This window comes from Dendropsophus ebraccatus, chromosome 14, assembly GCF_027789765.1.
Source record: "Dendropsophus ebraccatus isolate aDenEbr1 chromosome 14, aDenEbr1.pat, whole genome shotgun sequence".
In the NCBI taxonomy this organism is placed as follows: domain Eukaryota; kingdom Metazoa; phylum Chordata; class Amphibia; order Anura; family Hylidae; genus Dendropsophus; species Dendropsophus ebraccatus.
Window position 1 is genome coordinate 38336740 of NC_091467.1, and position 13953 is coordinate 38350692.

Genomic DNA, 13953 nt, shown 5'->3' on the forward strand with positions numbered 1-13953 from the left:
AACACAGAGAGATCGCCTCAGATCAAAGAAGACGTCACCTGTGAGTTACCGAGTTACGTTTTTTTTTTTTGTTATTTTGTAAAACTTTATTTGGTAGGTGTGCCCCGAGGTGAAAAAGGTGATAATAACAGCAGTGTATTATATACTTATTATACTCCTCCTGTTTGAGTGTATATTAGAGATGAGCGAACCGGGTTCGAGTTAGAGACGATCCGAACCCGAACGTTCGGCATTTGATTAGCAGCGGCTGCTGAACTTGGATAAAGCTCTAAGGCTGTCTGGAAAACATGGATACATCCGATGACTATATCCATGTTTTCCACATAGCCTTAGGGCTTTATGCAAGTTCAGCAGCCACCGCCAATCAAATGCCGAAAGTTCGGGTTCGGATCGACTCGAGCATGCTCGAGGTTTGCTCATCTCTAGTGTATATATCTCTCCATTCTGTGTAGGTGATCAGCAGTGTATTATAGACTTATTATCCTTCTTCTGTATGAGTGTGTGTATATATATGTGCCCGAGAGATAGATATAAACGCACTCATACAGGAGGGGGGATAATACGTATATAACACAGCTGATCCCCTACACAGAATTGAGAGCTAGAGACCCTCTAATAATGATGCCATATAATTTGCTATTCAAAAGGGGCCCGCTGTGGCTCTTTCGACCAAGGGCCCACAAAAACCTGGAGCTAGCTCTGATAACACAGCACCAGCATAGTTTTATGAGAAATCAGTCCTGTCAGACTAACCTGATCAGCTTCTATGAAGAGGTCAGTTATAGCTAGTTATAATGGCGGTGGACGTTGTGTGAAATTGCACATATTGGCTGCATCATCATATGTACAATCACTGGCCTTAACAGTCCTAAACATAGGAGATTGTTGGAAGAAAGAGACCATGTGGTCCATCAAGTCTGTCCTTACATTAGTTCCTTTTACCCTTACCTCAGGATAATTACACGTTTATAAAGGAGTTGTGTGAGGGAGTAGAAAAGGCCCTATCTGTTTAAGGAGGGGGAATAAGAGCGCCGGTGAGTATTAAGGTCCTATTACACTAAGCGATTATTGGTCGTATTTTGTCGATAATTGATTGGTGTAATAGCTACTGTTAAAAAGCAATGATCAGCCAACATGAACAATGTCAGCTGATCCTTGCCTTTCAAGATGTTGGAAAAAATCTACAACAATATCGACAATCTGTTGGCGGTCGCTCTATGTAATAGGAGTGGTGGCAGTAGACCGCTGCCATCCCCTATGAGCTCCCTGGATGATCCTAAGATCTAAAGCCCCTCCCGTAGCTCCCCACGCCCCCTCCCCCGCACTTACCCGCTCGCTGTGGGTGTGTGTAATAGCATCGGCAGTAAATGGGGAACGCGGAGCAAGGGAGCGTTGACCTGACAGGTCGGCGCTCGCTTGCTCCTCCAGATCATCCCATGTTATAGGGCCTTTACCAACCTCATATGCAAAAGTTTGTTCCAAGCATCTACTATTCATTCATTAAAGTGCATCTACTATTCATTCATTAAAGTAATATTTCCTCAGATTGTGTCCCCTTGTTTCTTATTAACCCCTTCATGACCAAAGATCATTGATGCACTGATGTCCAGGTCACATTGAAGCAATGTTTCTAGAAGTCTCTAGAACTGGAAATAGCATTCCAGATGTGGTCACAATAGAGCTCTATACAGCGGGATGACAATCTTCTCTTCCTCATGGTTATACCTCTAGCTGTACAGGCCAGAACTGCATTAGCTTTCCCTATCACCTGACTGAACTGGTGACTCATTTTAAGAGATGTGCCTTTTATTTTTATCCCTGTTCAGGTATGTAATTATGTAATGTAATTTTTTTCTTAAAGAGAATCTGTCAGGTCTGTACCAGGTAGAAAGCTGCATACAGGGGAAGATAGGGAGCTAAATAAAAATGCCTTTGTCTTTACTGATGGACATTTGCAGAGTAACATATTTGCAATCAGACAAGACAGGAAGAAGGCCCTATTATGCTGGGTTTACACTGAACGATTATGGTGCGAATTTGCACGATAATGATCAAATTCGAACGATAATCGTACGAGTAAACGCAGCGATCAAACGACGAGCGAGAAATCGTTCATTTTGATCTAACATGTTCTTAAATCGTCGTTCGTCATTCGTAAAAAATTCGCAGATCGTTCAGTGTAAACAGTCGTTCACAGATTTTACCTAAGTGTGTGATAGGCTTAAACGATATTGCTGTATCGTTCCGTCTAAACGCTGATCGTTCTAAAAAAATAAAAATAAATAAATCGTTCTTTCGATATGGTTAATCGCTCTGTGTAAACGCAGCATTACACTGAAAAACTATCGGCCTTACCTGACCAGTTACCGACCATTCAGGTCAATAATCGTTTAGTGTAACAATATGTATTTAAAGGCCACCATCAGCCAACGTGCATGATGTTGGCTGATTGTGGTCTTTTAACATGTCTTTCACAATGTCTGCTGCACATTGCCAGCAGATAGGATCATTCAGGCGACCCCTCCTGCTGCTCCCTCCTCACTGTCTGTGCATATAATAGTACAGGCAGGGAGTGGTCAATGCAAGCACTGAGCTGGTCAGTGCACACTTCCCCTGGAACATTAGGCTGTGTAATACGGCCTAGAAAGTGGGAAGAGGTGTGCATGCAGTGGCTTAGCGTCGCTTCTGTGACACTTCAGCTTCCAAAAAAGCTTTGCAAATGGAAAATCAGCGAAGACAATAACATTTGTTTTATCTCCCTATTACATATCTGCTTGTGGCTGCAAAACTCTACCTGGTGTGGAACTCACATATTCCTTTTAAACTAGCAGAAAAACTCTTAAAGGGGTACTCCAGCTTTCTAAAAATGTTTTATATATTGCTGCCATTTTATACAACATAATAAACAGCCTATTGTTACCTCACCATGATCCTCTGGCCTAAGGATTCTTTTTCACCTACTATTCCTTGCTGCATCCCCACATCCCCACATGCGGCCAAAACAAGCCCTCATGTATTACAAACAGCCACAAAATGCTGCTGTCACATGCACACTTAGTAGCACGGGACGTGGATGCCACTGCAAGGGGTTGATCCATTTCCATTCACTCAATCTTGCACTCACTTACCACTCAGGTGGCAAACTGAGCATAAATCACACCCAAACACAGTCCGCACAGCTCTACACACACGCTGCCACACACACACACACACACACACACACGAGTGCCACTGCTCACCAGCACTCACATGGTTAAAACACTACAACCAAAGGCTATGGATTCCTAGAGCATACAAGGACCAAACAGACATACAGACCATACAAAAATAAAGACACAATAAGATGACATACATGCATGGAATAACTCATAAATTTAAAAGGGAAAAATAAGCAGAAACTATATTATAAGAAAACTGTTAAAAAACATTAGTTCGGATTTAAGTGATAATTGTTTCGTGTAACAGCAGGCAACGATTAAATGACCAATGAGAAATCGTTGCTAGTTTGATAGAATCTAACCTATTTTCATCATTGATCGTTCACAAATTGTTCGGTATGATTTACACATCTTTTGGTTGTTCACTGTTCTATCAACCAGAAAAGGACAAGTGCAAGAAAGACTAAGTAACGATCATCGTCCCTTACAATAGGGTGAACAATTTAAGATTGTTCGTCATAGTGGTCATTGGAGTCAAAACTCCAGGGACACCTCATTGTATATGTCCCTTAATTGAACCATTGTATTTTCGTTGGGGGATTTTGTGATTGAATCTATCCCTACTTTGTGGATAAAACTCCAGGCTCCCTGTCATAGATTTGGGCCCAATTTAGTATAGAAAATTTGGAACCATGGCCTAAGGCTACATTTCCACTCTCTGTGCACAGTCCGTATATAGAACATGTGCTATGGAACAGACTTTGGAGCTCCCAGCATCATCATTCATTAGGATTACAGATGAGTGAAAGTGAATGGCTTGGCCTTCTGCTTTGGCAGCTTTGGCTCGGCAATCTGCTTAGACTGTCCATATACTCCCATCAAACTAACCCTTGGTAGCCAGGAATAAACACACAAACACAGTCATAACTTTTAGTGCTGGATGGTGGTGGGCCACAGCATTTATTTTCTCATAACTAGAACATTAGTACCAACTGGCACACTGTGCCTATAACACCAGAATGTGAGGTAGTAAAGGGGTCTGCTGCCGCCGACTCCGATTGCGCATGTTCGCTGTGCTACCAAACTTCTATAAAACTTCCGCCTGCTGTGACTTCTCGAAACAAGGAAGGGAGGGCGGGCAAAACCACCGCTGATGATCTGTGGACTGGAGGCTGATGACACAGATTACCCATATATACTGCTGACAGGGGAGGTGACGTCACGCCTCAGGATTGGCCCAAAAGCCCAGGAGAAGCTCTGACAGGAAACAAGAAGGAGGGGGAGGGCAAAAGCACACAGCAACCAAGGAAGAACATTAACCCCTTCCTGGTTAACTACAAACAACTGAATATGGAGGTGCAATGCACAGTCAGTGTGCACTCTCCATATTCAGTCAAGTGCACTTCATCAGCCTGCTGCTTTAATTTGAAGTCCATGGCGCTTCGTGCTTCTCCATCCCGGGTGCCTGGAAAAGCTGGATATAATGCTGGGAAACTTCTCCCAGGACTGGATCCAGCATTTCCAGGCACCCGGGGGGGGGAGCGGCATAGCTTTCAAAGGCAGCAGGCTGATAAAGTGAGCTCTGAAACTATTTGAGTCTTCGCACTAGTGTACTGATACATCATCCATATATGAACTAAGCACAGAACGTGGAAATGAGGCCTTAATGAGCTCCATGGAAAAAAAAAAAAAGGCACGCACTACGGGATGCCATACTAAAGGGCAACTGTCATGATTTTCATGATGCCTCAACTACGAGTCATTAGGGTTCCCCAGCAGCTTCTTCCCACCACCAGCCTTGATAAATACATCTCTCCCTGTTTGGGTACAGGAAGAGATCAATCAAGATCAGCAGTACAGGTAGATGACAACAATTACTTCAGTTTCATGCTGAATAAAAGTGATAACAGGTTCCCTTTAAAGGGAACCATTCAGCCCGTGTCCCCCGGCAGAAACTGACATACAGTGACATAAAGGTCAATATACTTACCACATCGCTCCCGGTCCCATCCCGGATCCTGTTGTTGACACGGAGAAATCGCAGATTCTTCTTCTCCCACCCATTATGGTAATGAGCTGAGATGAGTCCAACGTCCATAGGAAACGACGGACGAGTCCAACTTATTCATGAGGTCCTCTTCTCGTCGCCACCCATCCACGCCTCCTGGAACTTGATTGAAGTCTTCAGTCTTCTGACGAATTACCGCGCAGGCGCCGTTGCGATGGTCTTGTCACCTCTTCTGCGCCTGTGTGGTAAACAGGATACGTGTTCGAGACAATCGGCGCACGCGCAGTAAACAGTGAAGCTGTGGAAAACGACTGTCATGGCGCCTGCGTGGGATCCGGCGAGAAGAAAGAAGACGAGGAGGAAGAGGACCCGGCGTCAATCAAGTGTCGGAGGCGGGAAGAAGGCTGGACTTCGGACCCGGCGGCGCTCATTACCATAATGGGCGCGAGAAGAAGAATCGTCGATTTCTCTGTGTCCATAACGGGATCCGGGACGGGACCGGAAGCGATGTGGTAAGTATATTGATCTTTATGTCACTGTATGTCAGTTTCTGCCGGGGGCTACGGGGTGAATGGTTCCCTTTAAGATGTTATTCTTTCCTTGCAACATTGTTCCTAGAAGAGCTATGGTGCCTTGTTGAGGTACCATATAGCTGCACATAGGACTGCCTACAGCTGTGTTTTTCAACCTGTGGCTTTCTATCTGTTACAAAATTACAATTCCTACCATAGTATGGCAGCCAAAGGCTTTTTTTTTGTCCATGAAAGAAGATAGTTAAAGGGGTATTCCCCCCCCCCTCCCCAAGAGCTAAAAAAAAAAAAAAAAAAAAAAAAACACCTGTTCCCAAACCTAGCTGGCCTTACTCACCAAGTCCCCCTGAGAATTTTGAGACGTCTCCCTAGCTGCTTCCGTTCCATAGTTACAAGTTGCGGGGGGAGGGGTGCTGCTTCCGCGAGCCGCCAGTGGTGCATTGCGGGGAGGGGTTGCCGTGCTCCAGTCTCCTCTCATCCTCCATAGACAGAGTGGCAGCAGTAATCCACCGCCGGTGACGGCTGCTGGACGGTGCTGCTGCTCCCGGAACGACCCAGGATAAATGTAAGCTGCAGGGGGGCAATGTCAGGGGGTGCAGTATGGGGGCCATAGGTGAGCTCAGGGAAGGGGCACAAAAGTGACCTGGGGGGAGGGAGTCGGGTTAGAAGCCAGCCCATTGAAGAGAGGGAGGACACGTGATGCCGTCTCGGAGGGTCGGGGCCAGGAGCAGGGAGTGGTGTCGGGTTGGACTGAGATTTGATGATTCTATGCAAACGGTGGGGGGAATGCATCAAAACTGTGCAGAATCCATAATGGATTGATATTGGAAAAATGGAAAGCTACGGGTGGGCAACGTATTAATGCAAAAATTTTTTTGGGGGAATACCCCTTTAAGAAGTACATAACTCATTTCCTCCCTGCATTGCTTATGCAGACATCAGCAACTTAACAAACATGTTAACATTTGGCCTATACCACACAAACTTCCCACAAAAGCAGAAGTGAGATGACACAGTTTTTCAAAGTACTTTTCAGTTAAAAAAATAAAATAAAAAATAAAAATTATATATATATGACTTTCCTGACATTATACAAGACTTTCCTGACATTAATGGGAAACTATCAGCAGGTTAGACAAATTTAACCTGTTTATATCGCATTTTGGTGTATGCGACGCCATTTCTGTGTATTTAGCAGTTATATCCTCAGTCTAATCGGGCAATTTAGAGCACTGGGGGCGAGACTTCTGCCCCCAGAGCACCGATCTGTCCAGCCAGGGGCAGATCAGTGCTTTGGGGGCAGAAGTCTCGCCCCCAGTACTCTAAACCACCCGATTAGAAAAAGGATACACCTATTAAAATACACAGGAATAGTGCAGAGGATTAAGGTAACAGACTTAGGCACCTATTACACGGAGCGATTTTTAACAATTAACGACTAACTATAAACGATAGCAAACGAGATTGTTTATTGTTAACCTGAAATCGTTCACCATATTACACAGAATGATGGTCGATAGTTATGATCGTTATTGCGATCGTTACTAGGATTCCTTCTGCAAAACAATGAACATTGTGCAATTACACTGAACGATTAGTGAAAAAATGCGGAACTTGAGCAAATGAATGTGGAATTAAAGTGAACGATTAACGATAATTTTAGGTTCAGAGCTAAATCAACGGTCAAGAACATACAAACGGTTTTTCGATTGTTGCCTGCAACTACACAGAACGATTATCGATAAAATTCAAACGACAACGATTTTTCGCACGATAATTGTCCTGTGTAATAGGGCCCTTACCATACTATGCACAAAAGGGAGAGATTAGCAGATTAGATTTGTCACGTTTCCTTTAGGGTGCCCTGACTACAAACCTTTTTACAGTATTTTTGAAACATCCTGCTGTTCCTGAGATACATTGATTTATAGTTTGACTGTCAATTTAGATAGATTGGTTTTCTCATCACCTAACATTTTGTTAGGTGACAGAGAATGCAAAGGAGGCCTCTTCGTCTCCCAGTATAGTTGTCAGCTCCTTGCCTAGGTTCCTGGCTGGGATCCTCCAGAGCTGGTGAGTATGTTTTCATCTACTTCGTGTCTTCCACCAAGCTTATACACATCTCCAAACCATGGAGACTTATGGTGCTTTTACACAGAAAGATTTATCTGACAGATTTTTGAAGCCAAAGCCAGGAACAGACAATAAAGAGGGATCAGGTCATAAAGGAAAGACTGAGATTTCTGTTTTCAGATCCATTCCTGGCTTTGGCTTCCAAAATCTGTAAAATAAATCTCTGTGTAAACGCACCAATAAGTGTAAGCTCAGTAGGAGACACAGCGATGCACAGCTGATTCAGCTCGGCACCGCTGCATCCAGTCCTCGCTTCCCCCATGCCAAACCAGGAAGTTAGAGAAGATGCAATGGTGCTGAACTGAATCTGGAGGATATGGGAAACCCCCTATTATTGTCAGATAAGCGTGAACATGAGTTGATGGGCATGATTATTGTTGGGGGGGGGGGGGGGGGGGGGGTATCTATAAGTGCCTAATCACACATCAGTAATCCAGGACAGGATTTGGATGTGTTCATTCAAATCATCAGGTACTATACTGCCCGCAATTAAGGATCCTTAATTGTGGGCAGTATAATACTGATGTGTGAAAGAGGCCTTAGGGTCATTTACACAGAAAGACTATCTGCCAAAGATTTGAAGCCAAAGCCAGAAACAGACTTTAGACAGATCATAAAGAAAAGACTGAGATTTCTCCTCTTAAAATCAATTCCTGGCTTTGACTTCAAATCTTTGTCAGATAGTCTGTCAAGATAAATGAACCCTTAGGCAGACATGTTCCTCAATGTAAAACATTCCCACCTGCTGATTGTGTATTCATGCCCATATTCCTCCATAATACCTCATATTCACTCTTAATTAAATTAAAGGGAAACTATCAGCAGGTTTGTACATAAACCTGCTGATATATACCTGTTACGGCAGAGCTGTTCATTCTGTCCTCTTACCTCTCTCCATGGCACTGTTTAGGAGAAATTTGTTTAGAAAGAATATGCTAAGCAGCACGTTTTGTGCACTCAGCCCCACCATCTGGCTTGTATGTCCCATGTCCACCTACCGATGCATAGATGAAAATGCATAAGGAGCCACATCTCAGGCACAGCCGCACAAGCTAGCAGGTGGTGCTACAGTGTCGAGAAATGCTCCCAGTGCTCTAATTGCCACATTTCTTTCTAAACAAATTCCTCCTTAATGGCGCCACTGAGAAAAATAAGAACATTGGCTCCGGAATGAGCAACTCTGCTGCAACAGGTACATATCAGCATATTCGTATGTACACACAGTCAGGACCCTGCTTCAACTGTTGGGAATGGAAAGCATTCAGTTTCCAGCTGTTTAACACTTTATATGCTGCGATCTATAGAGACCAAGCCATGTAAAGAGAATGACAGAGGGAGGGAGCTCCCTCTGTCATTCTTCAACACTGCAGCAGCAGGATCCCTGCTATAAAAAGTTACACAAATCACTAATATACACTAAGGGTTCGTTCACACTTACAGGATCCGCAGCGTATTTTCTGCTGCAGATCCGCAGCAGATTTCATTTAAATAACTGAACACAGCATCAAATCTGCACCATCAAATCTGCTGCGGATCCTGTAGGTGTGAACGCACCCTTAGGGTACAAACACACACCGTATACGCAGCGTATTTACTGCTGCGATATGCAGAAAATATGCAGCAGATAAGATCTAAATAAATGAACACAGCATTAAATCTGCACCATCAAATCTGCTGCAGATCTGCTGCGCATTTGCTGCGTTTCTCCTGCATATACGGTGTGTGTGTTTGTACCCTTATTACAGAAAATGCTTATAAAGTACTTTTTTTCCCTGCACCTACTACTGCATCAAGGTTTCACTTCCTGGATAAAATGGTGATGTCACGACTCCCAGAGCTGTGCGGGCTGTGGCTGCTGGAGAGGATGATGGCAGAGGGATGCTTAGTGTTCCCCCAGTGCCCTGTGTCACATTGTGTCCCCCTGCCATCATCCTCTCCAGCAGTCACAGCCCGCACAGCTCTGGGAGCCGGGTAGTCACATCACCATTTTATCCCGGAAGTGAAGCCTTGATGCAGTAGTAAGTGCAGGGAAAAAAAGTACTTTATAAGCATTAACCGTAAGAAGTGCATATTGGTGATTTGTATAACTTTTTGGGGGGGCAATACAATACTTTAATAAAAATTTTCACCGGACTTCTCCTTTAACCTTTCCCATGCTGAGCGGTAGTAACCGCCAGCATGTGAAGGATTAGTTAGGGGGAGAAAGCTCTCCCTGTCACCATCGGCACACAGGAATAGAAATTGTTGTGTGCTGATGGTTGCCATGCCAGCTTACAGTCTTAAGGCCCTATTACATGGAACGATTAACGGAATACGGCCGATAATCATTCCGTGTAATAGGAGGCAACGATCAGCCGACATGAACGATATCGGCTGATCGTTGCAGTCGTTTGTCTTTCAACAACCTGTGCTCTGCGGTACGGTGCATTGCCCTACCCCCCTAGCGACAATCCGCCCCCAGACAGCCCACCCCTTTCTAATGATAATGAATGGAGCATGCCCCAAAAACTACAATTTGCCCTGCAAAGTACAAGGCCTCTTACAGTCACACATAAGAAAAAATAAAAGTTATGATTAATGGAAATTTTTCTGCACTTTCTTTCAAAGCTAAAATGAGTTCTGTCACTAAGGGGTTAAAAATAGACATTGACACATTGAATTTAGGCACCAACAAGACCTACTTTGTGTATTCGGATCAGGTAAGATACATGTTGAATCATCCCCCTTCCCGGAGACTAATAATTAGTTCCATACTTGTATTTATCTTTTTAGACACCTTCCCCCAGTTCTGAGCCTGCAGATTGACCTGGGGGATTAATCTGAGGGCTAGTTGCTGGTGACCTCGCTGTGATTAATCCTCTCTGCATCACAAAGGGCAGTGACAGCCGGCTAGGGACACTGTTCAAGTGGGCCATCTCAGAAGGGAGGGGGAGGAGAGGAATTAGAATGGAGACAGAACGAACAGCTCACACACAGTTTAAAGCAGCAGCTCAGAACAAGGGGAAGGAGACTGAAAAAGATATCAACAAGTATGTAGCGAATTGTTAGTCTCCAGGAGGAGCGATGATTCAACATTACTTGACTGGATAACCCAGACATACATTTAACCCCTAGACTTAAAGGGACTAGGGACTTAAAGGGAACCTGGCCCCATGAAAATGCTAGTCAAGCTATCAGCATTATGCTTTAGGGCAGAAGGAGCCGGGCAGATTGACATATTTTTATAGGGAAAGATTCAGTATAACTTGTAATTTATTGATTGAACTCTCCGATGTTTCCATGCTAAAGAGTCCAGTCCATTGAGTGACACCGCCCACTGGACTCCTTAACACAGATAAGCAGAGATTTTAATCAACATTTTACAAGTTATACTGAATCTTTTCCCACAAAGATATACATCAATCTGCTCAGTTTTTCCTGCTCTATAAAAAAATTAAAAATATGCTTCTCCCCCAATAAATATTTAAAGGGCAACTATGAGCAGGTTAGACATATCTAACCTGCTTATAGCGTATGGTAGTTACCTTCCTCCTCAGTGCCGGTCCCATGCTGAGTAGTCTTCGCTCCGATGCACTGCTGTGTCATCCGGCCCGTCCCCTCCATTGATCATCATTAGAAGGGGCAGGCCGGATGACGCGGAAGATTACTCCGCCTAACAACAAGGACCGGTGCTGAGGAGGAAGGTAACACACATACCTTCCTCCTCAGCGTCCAGAGCGCTATAAGGGGATATCAGGACGCTTGATTCCTCTAACCTGCTCATAGGTCCCCTTTAACCCCCTTTAAAAGAAATAAACATATTAAATATTGTAATGTACAAAGTTATTCAAGTTGCTGTTTTTTGTTAAATTATATAAAACAATAATAAAAAAAGTAGTAAAAATGTCCTATCCACACAAATTTTACACCAATAAAAAGATCGTGGCGCAAAAAATGGAATCCTATACAGCCCTATATGTAAAAAAATAAAAACAGTTATAAAAGTAACAACAGACCAATTTTAATCATAATTATCACCAACAAAAAGGGTTACTGTAAAAAATAAAAAATGCTATATAAACGTGGCTATTGCTGTATACAGACTGACGTATAAAATAAATGTCATGTCAGTTTTACTGTGAAGTGCATTACGTACAAAATTGCATTTTTTTATTTTACCCCATAAATAATATTTTGGGGGTTCTAGCATACATTTTATGGTAGACTAAAAGCCCTTACATTGCCCTGTAGATAGAGAAATAGCAGCACTACAGCTCTTAGAAGGTAAGAAGGAAAATACAAAAACGCATAAATGAAAATTGCCACTGTTATTAAAGCTTATGGCTGCATTCACATGTTCCGTGTTCTGTCCGTGAAACACGGATGACACGGACATTGAATGCCTTACCTGAACTGTTTCCCCACCCGTGCGGCTCTGTCAGTGCCAAGGAAATTCAAACCGTTTCCCCACCGCCAGCATGTTATTGCTAAATCATGCCGAGCAAGGAAACCGTCCAGGTTGGTCATTCAACATCTGTGTCGTCTGTGTTTCACAGACAGAACACGGAGCGTGAGAATGCAGCCTAATCCTGCAATGGCGACTGAAGTAAGTTCCAGCATTAGAACTCTGATCGATTTAAACTTTTGACATGTTTTTGCAGTATGTTAAATTTTTCGTTAATTTACAGTTATACTTTAATTTATTCAGCTCAGCTAAAACCGAGAAAGAGTGATAAGCCTGTCAATCCTTTCAGTGTCCGGGCCGCATATATAGGGCCGCATATATCCTTTCAGTGTCCGCACCATTTCCTCCTCTAGAGCAGATTTCATTGACCAGATCTACAGGTCCTTTGAAAAAAAAAAGGAACTGAAGATTTTATATTTCTATAATCACCGACTGATTTCCAGCTATCTGGACACAGTTTTCCACAAAAAGAAAAACAAAAACTGATAAAAAATTCCATAGACAGCTGTTTCAGAGTTATAGAGCAGGATGCTGACTGGCTAGTGAGATTACAAGGTACTAGCGTAGCTACTTGCCCATACAGTACAATGGCTATTGGATTAACTCCATAAAGGCGGCAACAGATGTGATTGTTTAACAATAAATAAAAACAATAAATTTCGAGTCAAAATGAGAAAAAGAAAATGTATGCACTAATTAGGTTCAATAAACTTTTGTTTTACTCATGCAGTAATGGTGACCTAGTTCACAGCAAATATGACGTCACAGGGTGATCGATGACTCACTATGTATTATCTGGGCTCAGCTTTACATGCAAACACATGCTCCAGACCATAAAGAGCTAAGCCCCCCCCCCCCCCCCTCAAAATATTGTATGTGCCACAGGTAATACCCCTCAATATACAATTAATAAGTCAATCACACTCACCATCTGTATTTAACACCATGGTGCCGGCTGGACTGGCTGAGCTCCGGTGTGCACTGCGAGTCTCCCGAGAGTCTGAGCACACGATCAGGTGCCACCCAACTAAAGCCTTTAAGTAATGACAGCTACGAGTCCCAACACGGCGAGTGGGCGGGGGAAGGGCGTACACGTCACCTGGATGGGGAGGGCGGAGCTGTCACACCCTGTTCCTGTCACACCGCAGCTGGCCGTTACGTAGAATGGGGGGGGGGGGGGAGAAGTGTAGCTGTAAAATACCTGAGCTCAGGGCATGGAGTGCAGTATAAGGCGGAGGGGATGGCCCCTCAGCACAACAAAGCTCTGTAGGGATAGGGTACATGGGCGGCAGTTTTACGTCGTGAGTTATGACAGGAAGCCATAGGACTGTGACCGGGCTGATAAGGCTGGGGTGGAAATGTGGTACGCTTCAGATACTTCGTAAGAGCTGCGCCCACACACTGTGGTGAGATACGTCTTTCCTGTACTGATGTAAAGTACTGAGCTGTAAGGAAGCTGAGAACTACCTCAAGACTGCGCACATTAATGCTGTGCTACATACTATAATGGCAATGGCTTAACACCCTTACCAATGTCATGGAGGATATTGTGGGATTACTAAATTAACCCCTTAACCCTTTGAGGACCAGGCCCAAAATGACCCAGTGGACTGCGCAAATTTTGATCTTAGTGTTTTCGTTATTCCCTCCTCCTCTTCTAAGAGCTCTAGCACTTTCAGT

General features: G+C 43.8%; 1 protein-coding gene across 1 annotated transcript in view; it reads right to left on the minus strand.

Annotated features, from left to right (window-relative positions):
* Window positions 1-13424, minus strand: part of CYTH1 (cytohesin 1) — an 88722-nt gene extending 75298 nt beyond the window's left edge. The window contains exon 1 of the mRNA XM_069951995.1: window positions 13202-13424. Coding sequence (XP_069808096.1) covers window positions 13202-13220 — 19 coding nt within the window. The 5' untranslated portion in view covers window positions 13221-13424. The remainder of the gene's footprint in view (window positions 1-13201) is intronic.
* Between the last annotated feature and the right edge of the window lie 529 nt (window positions 13425-13953).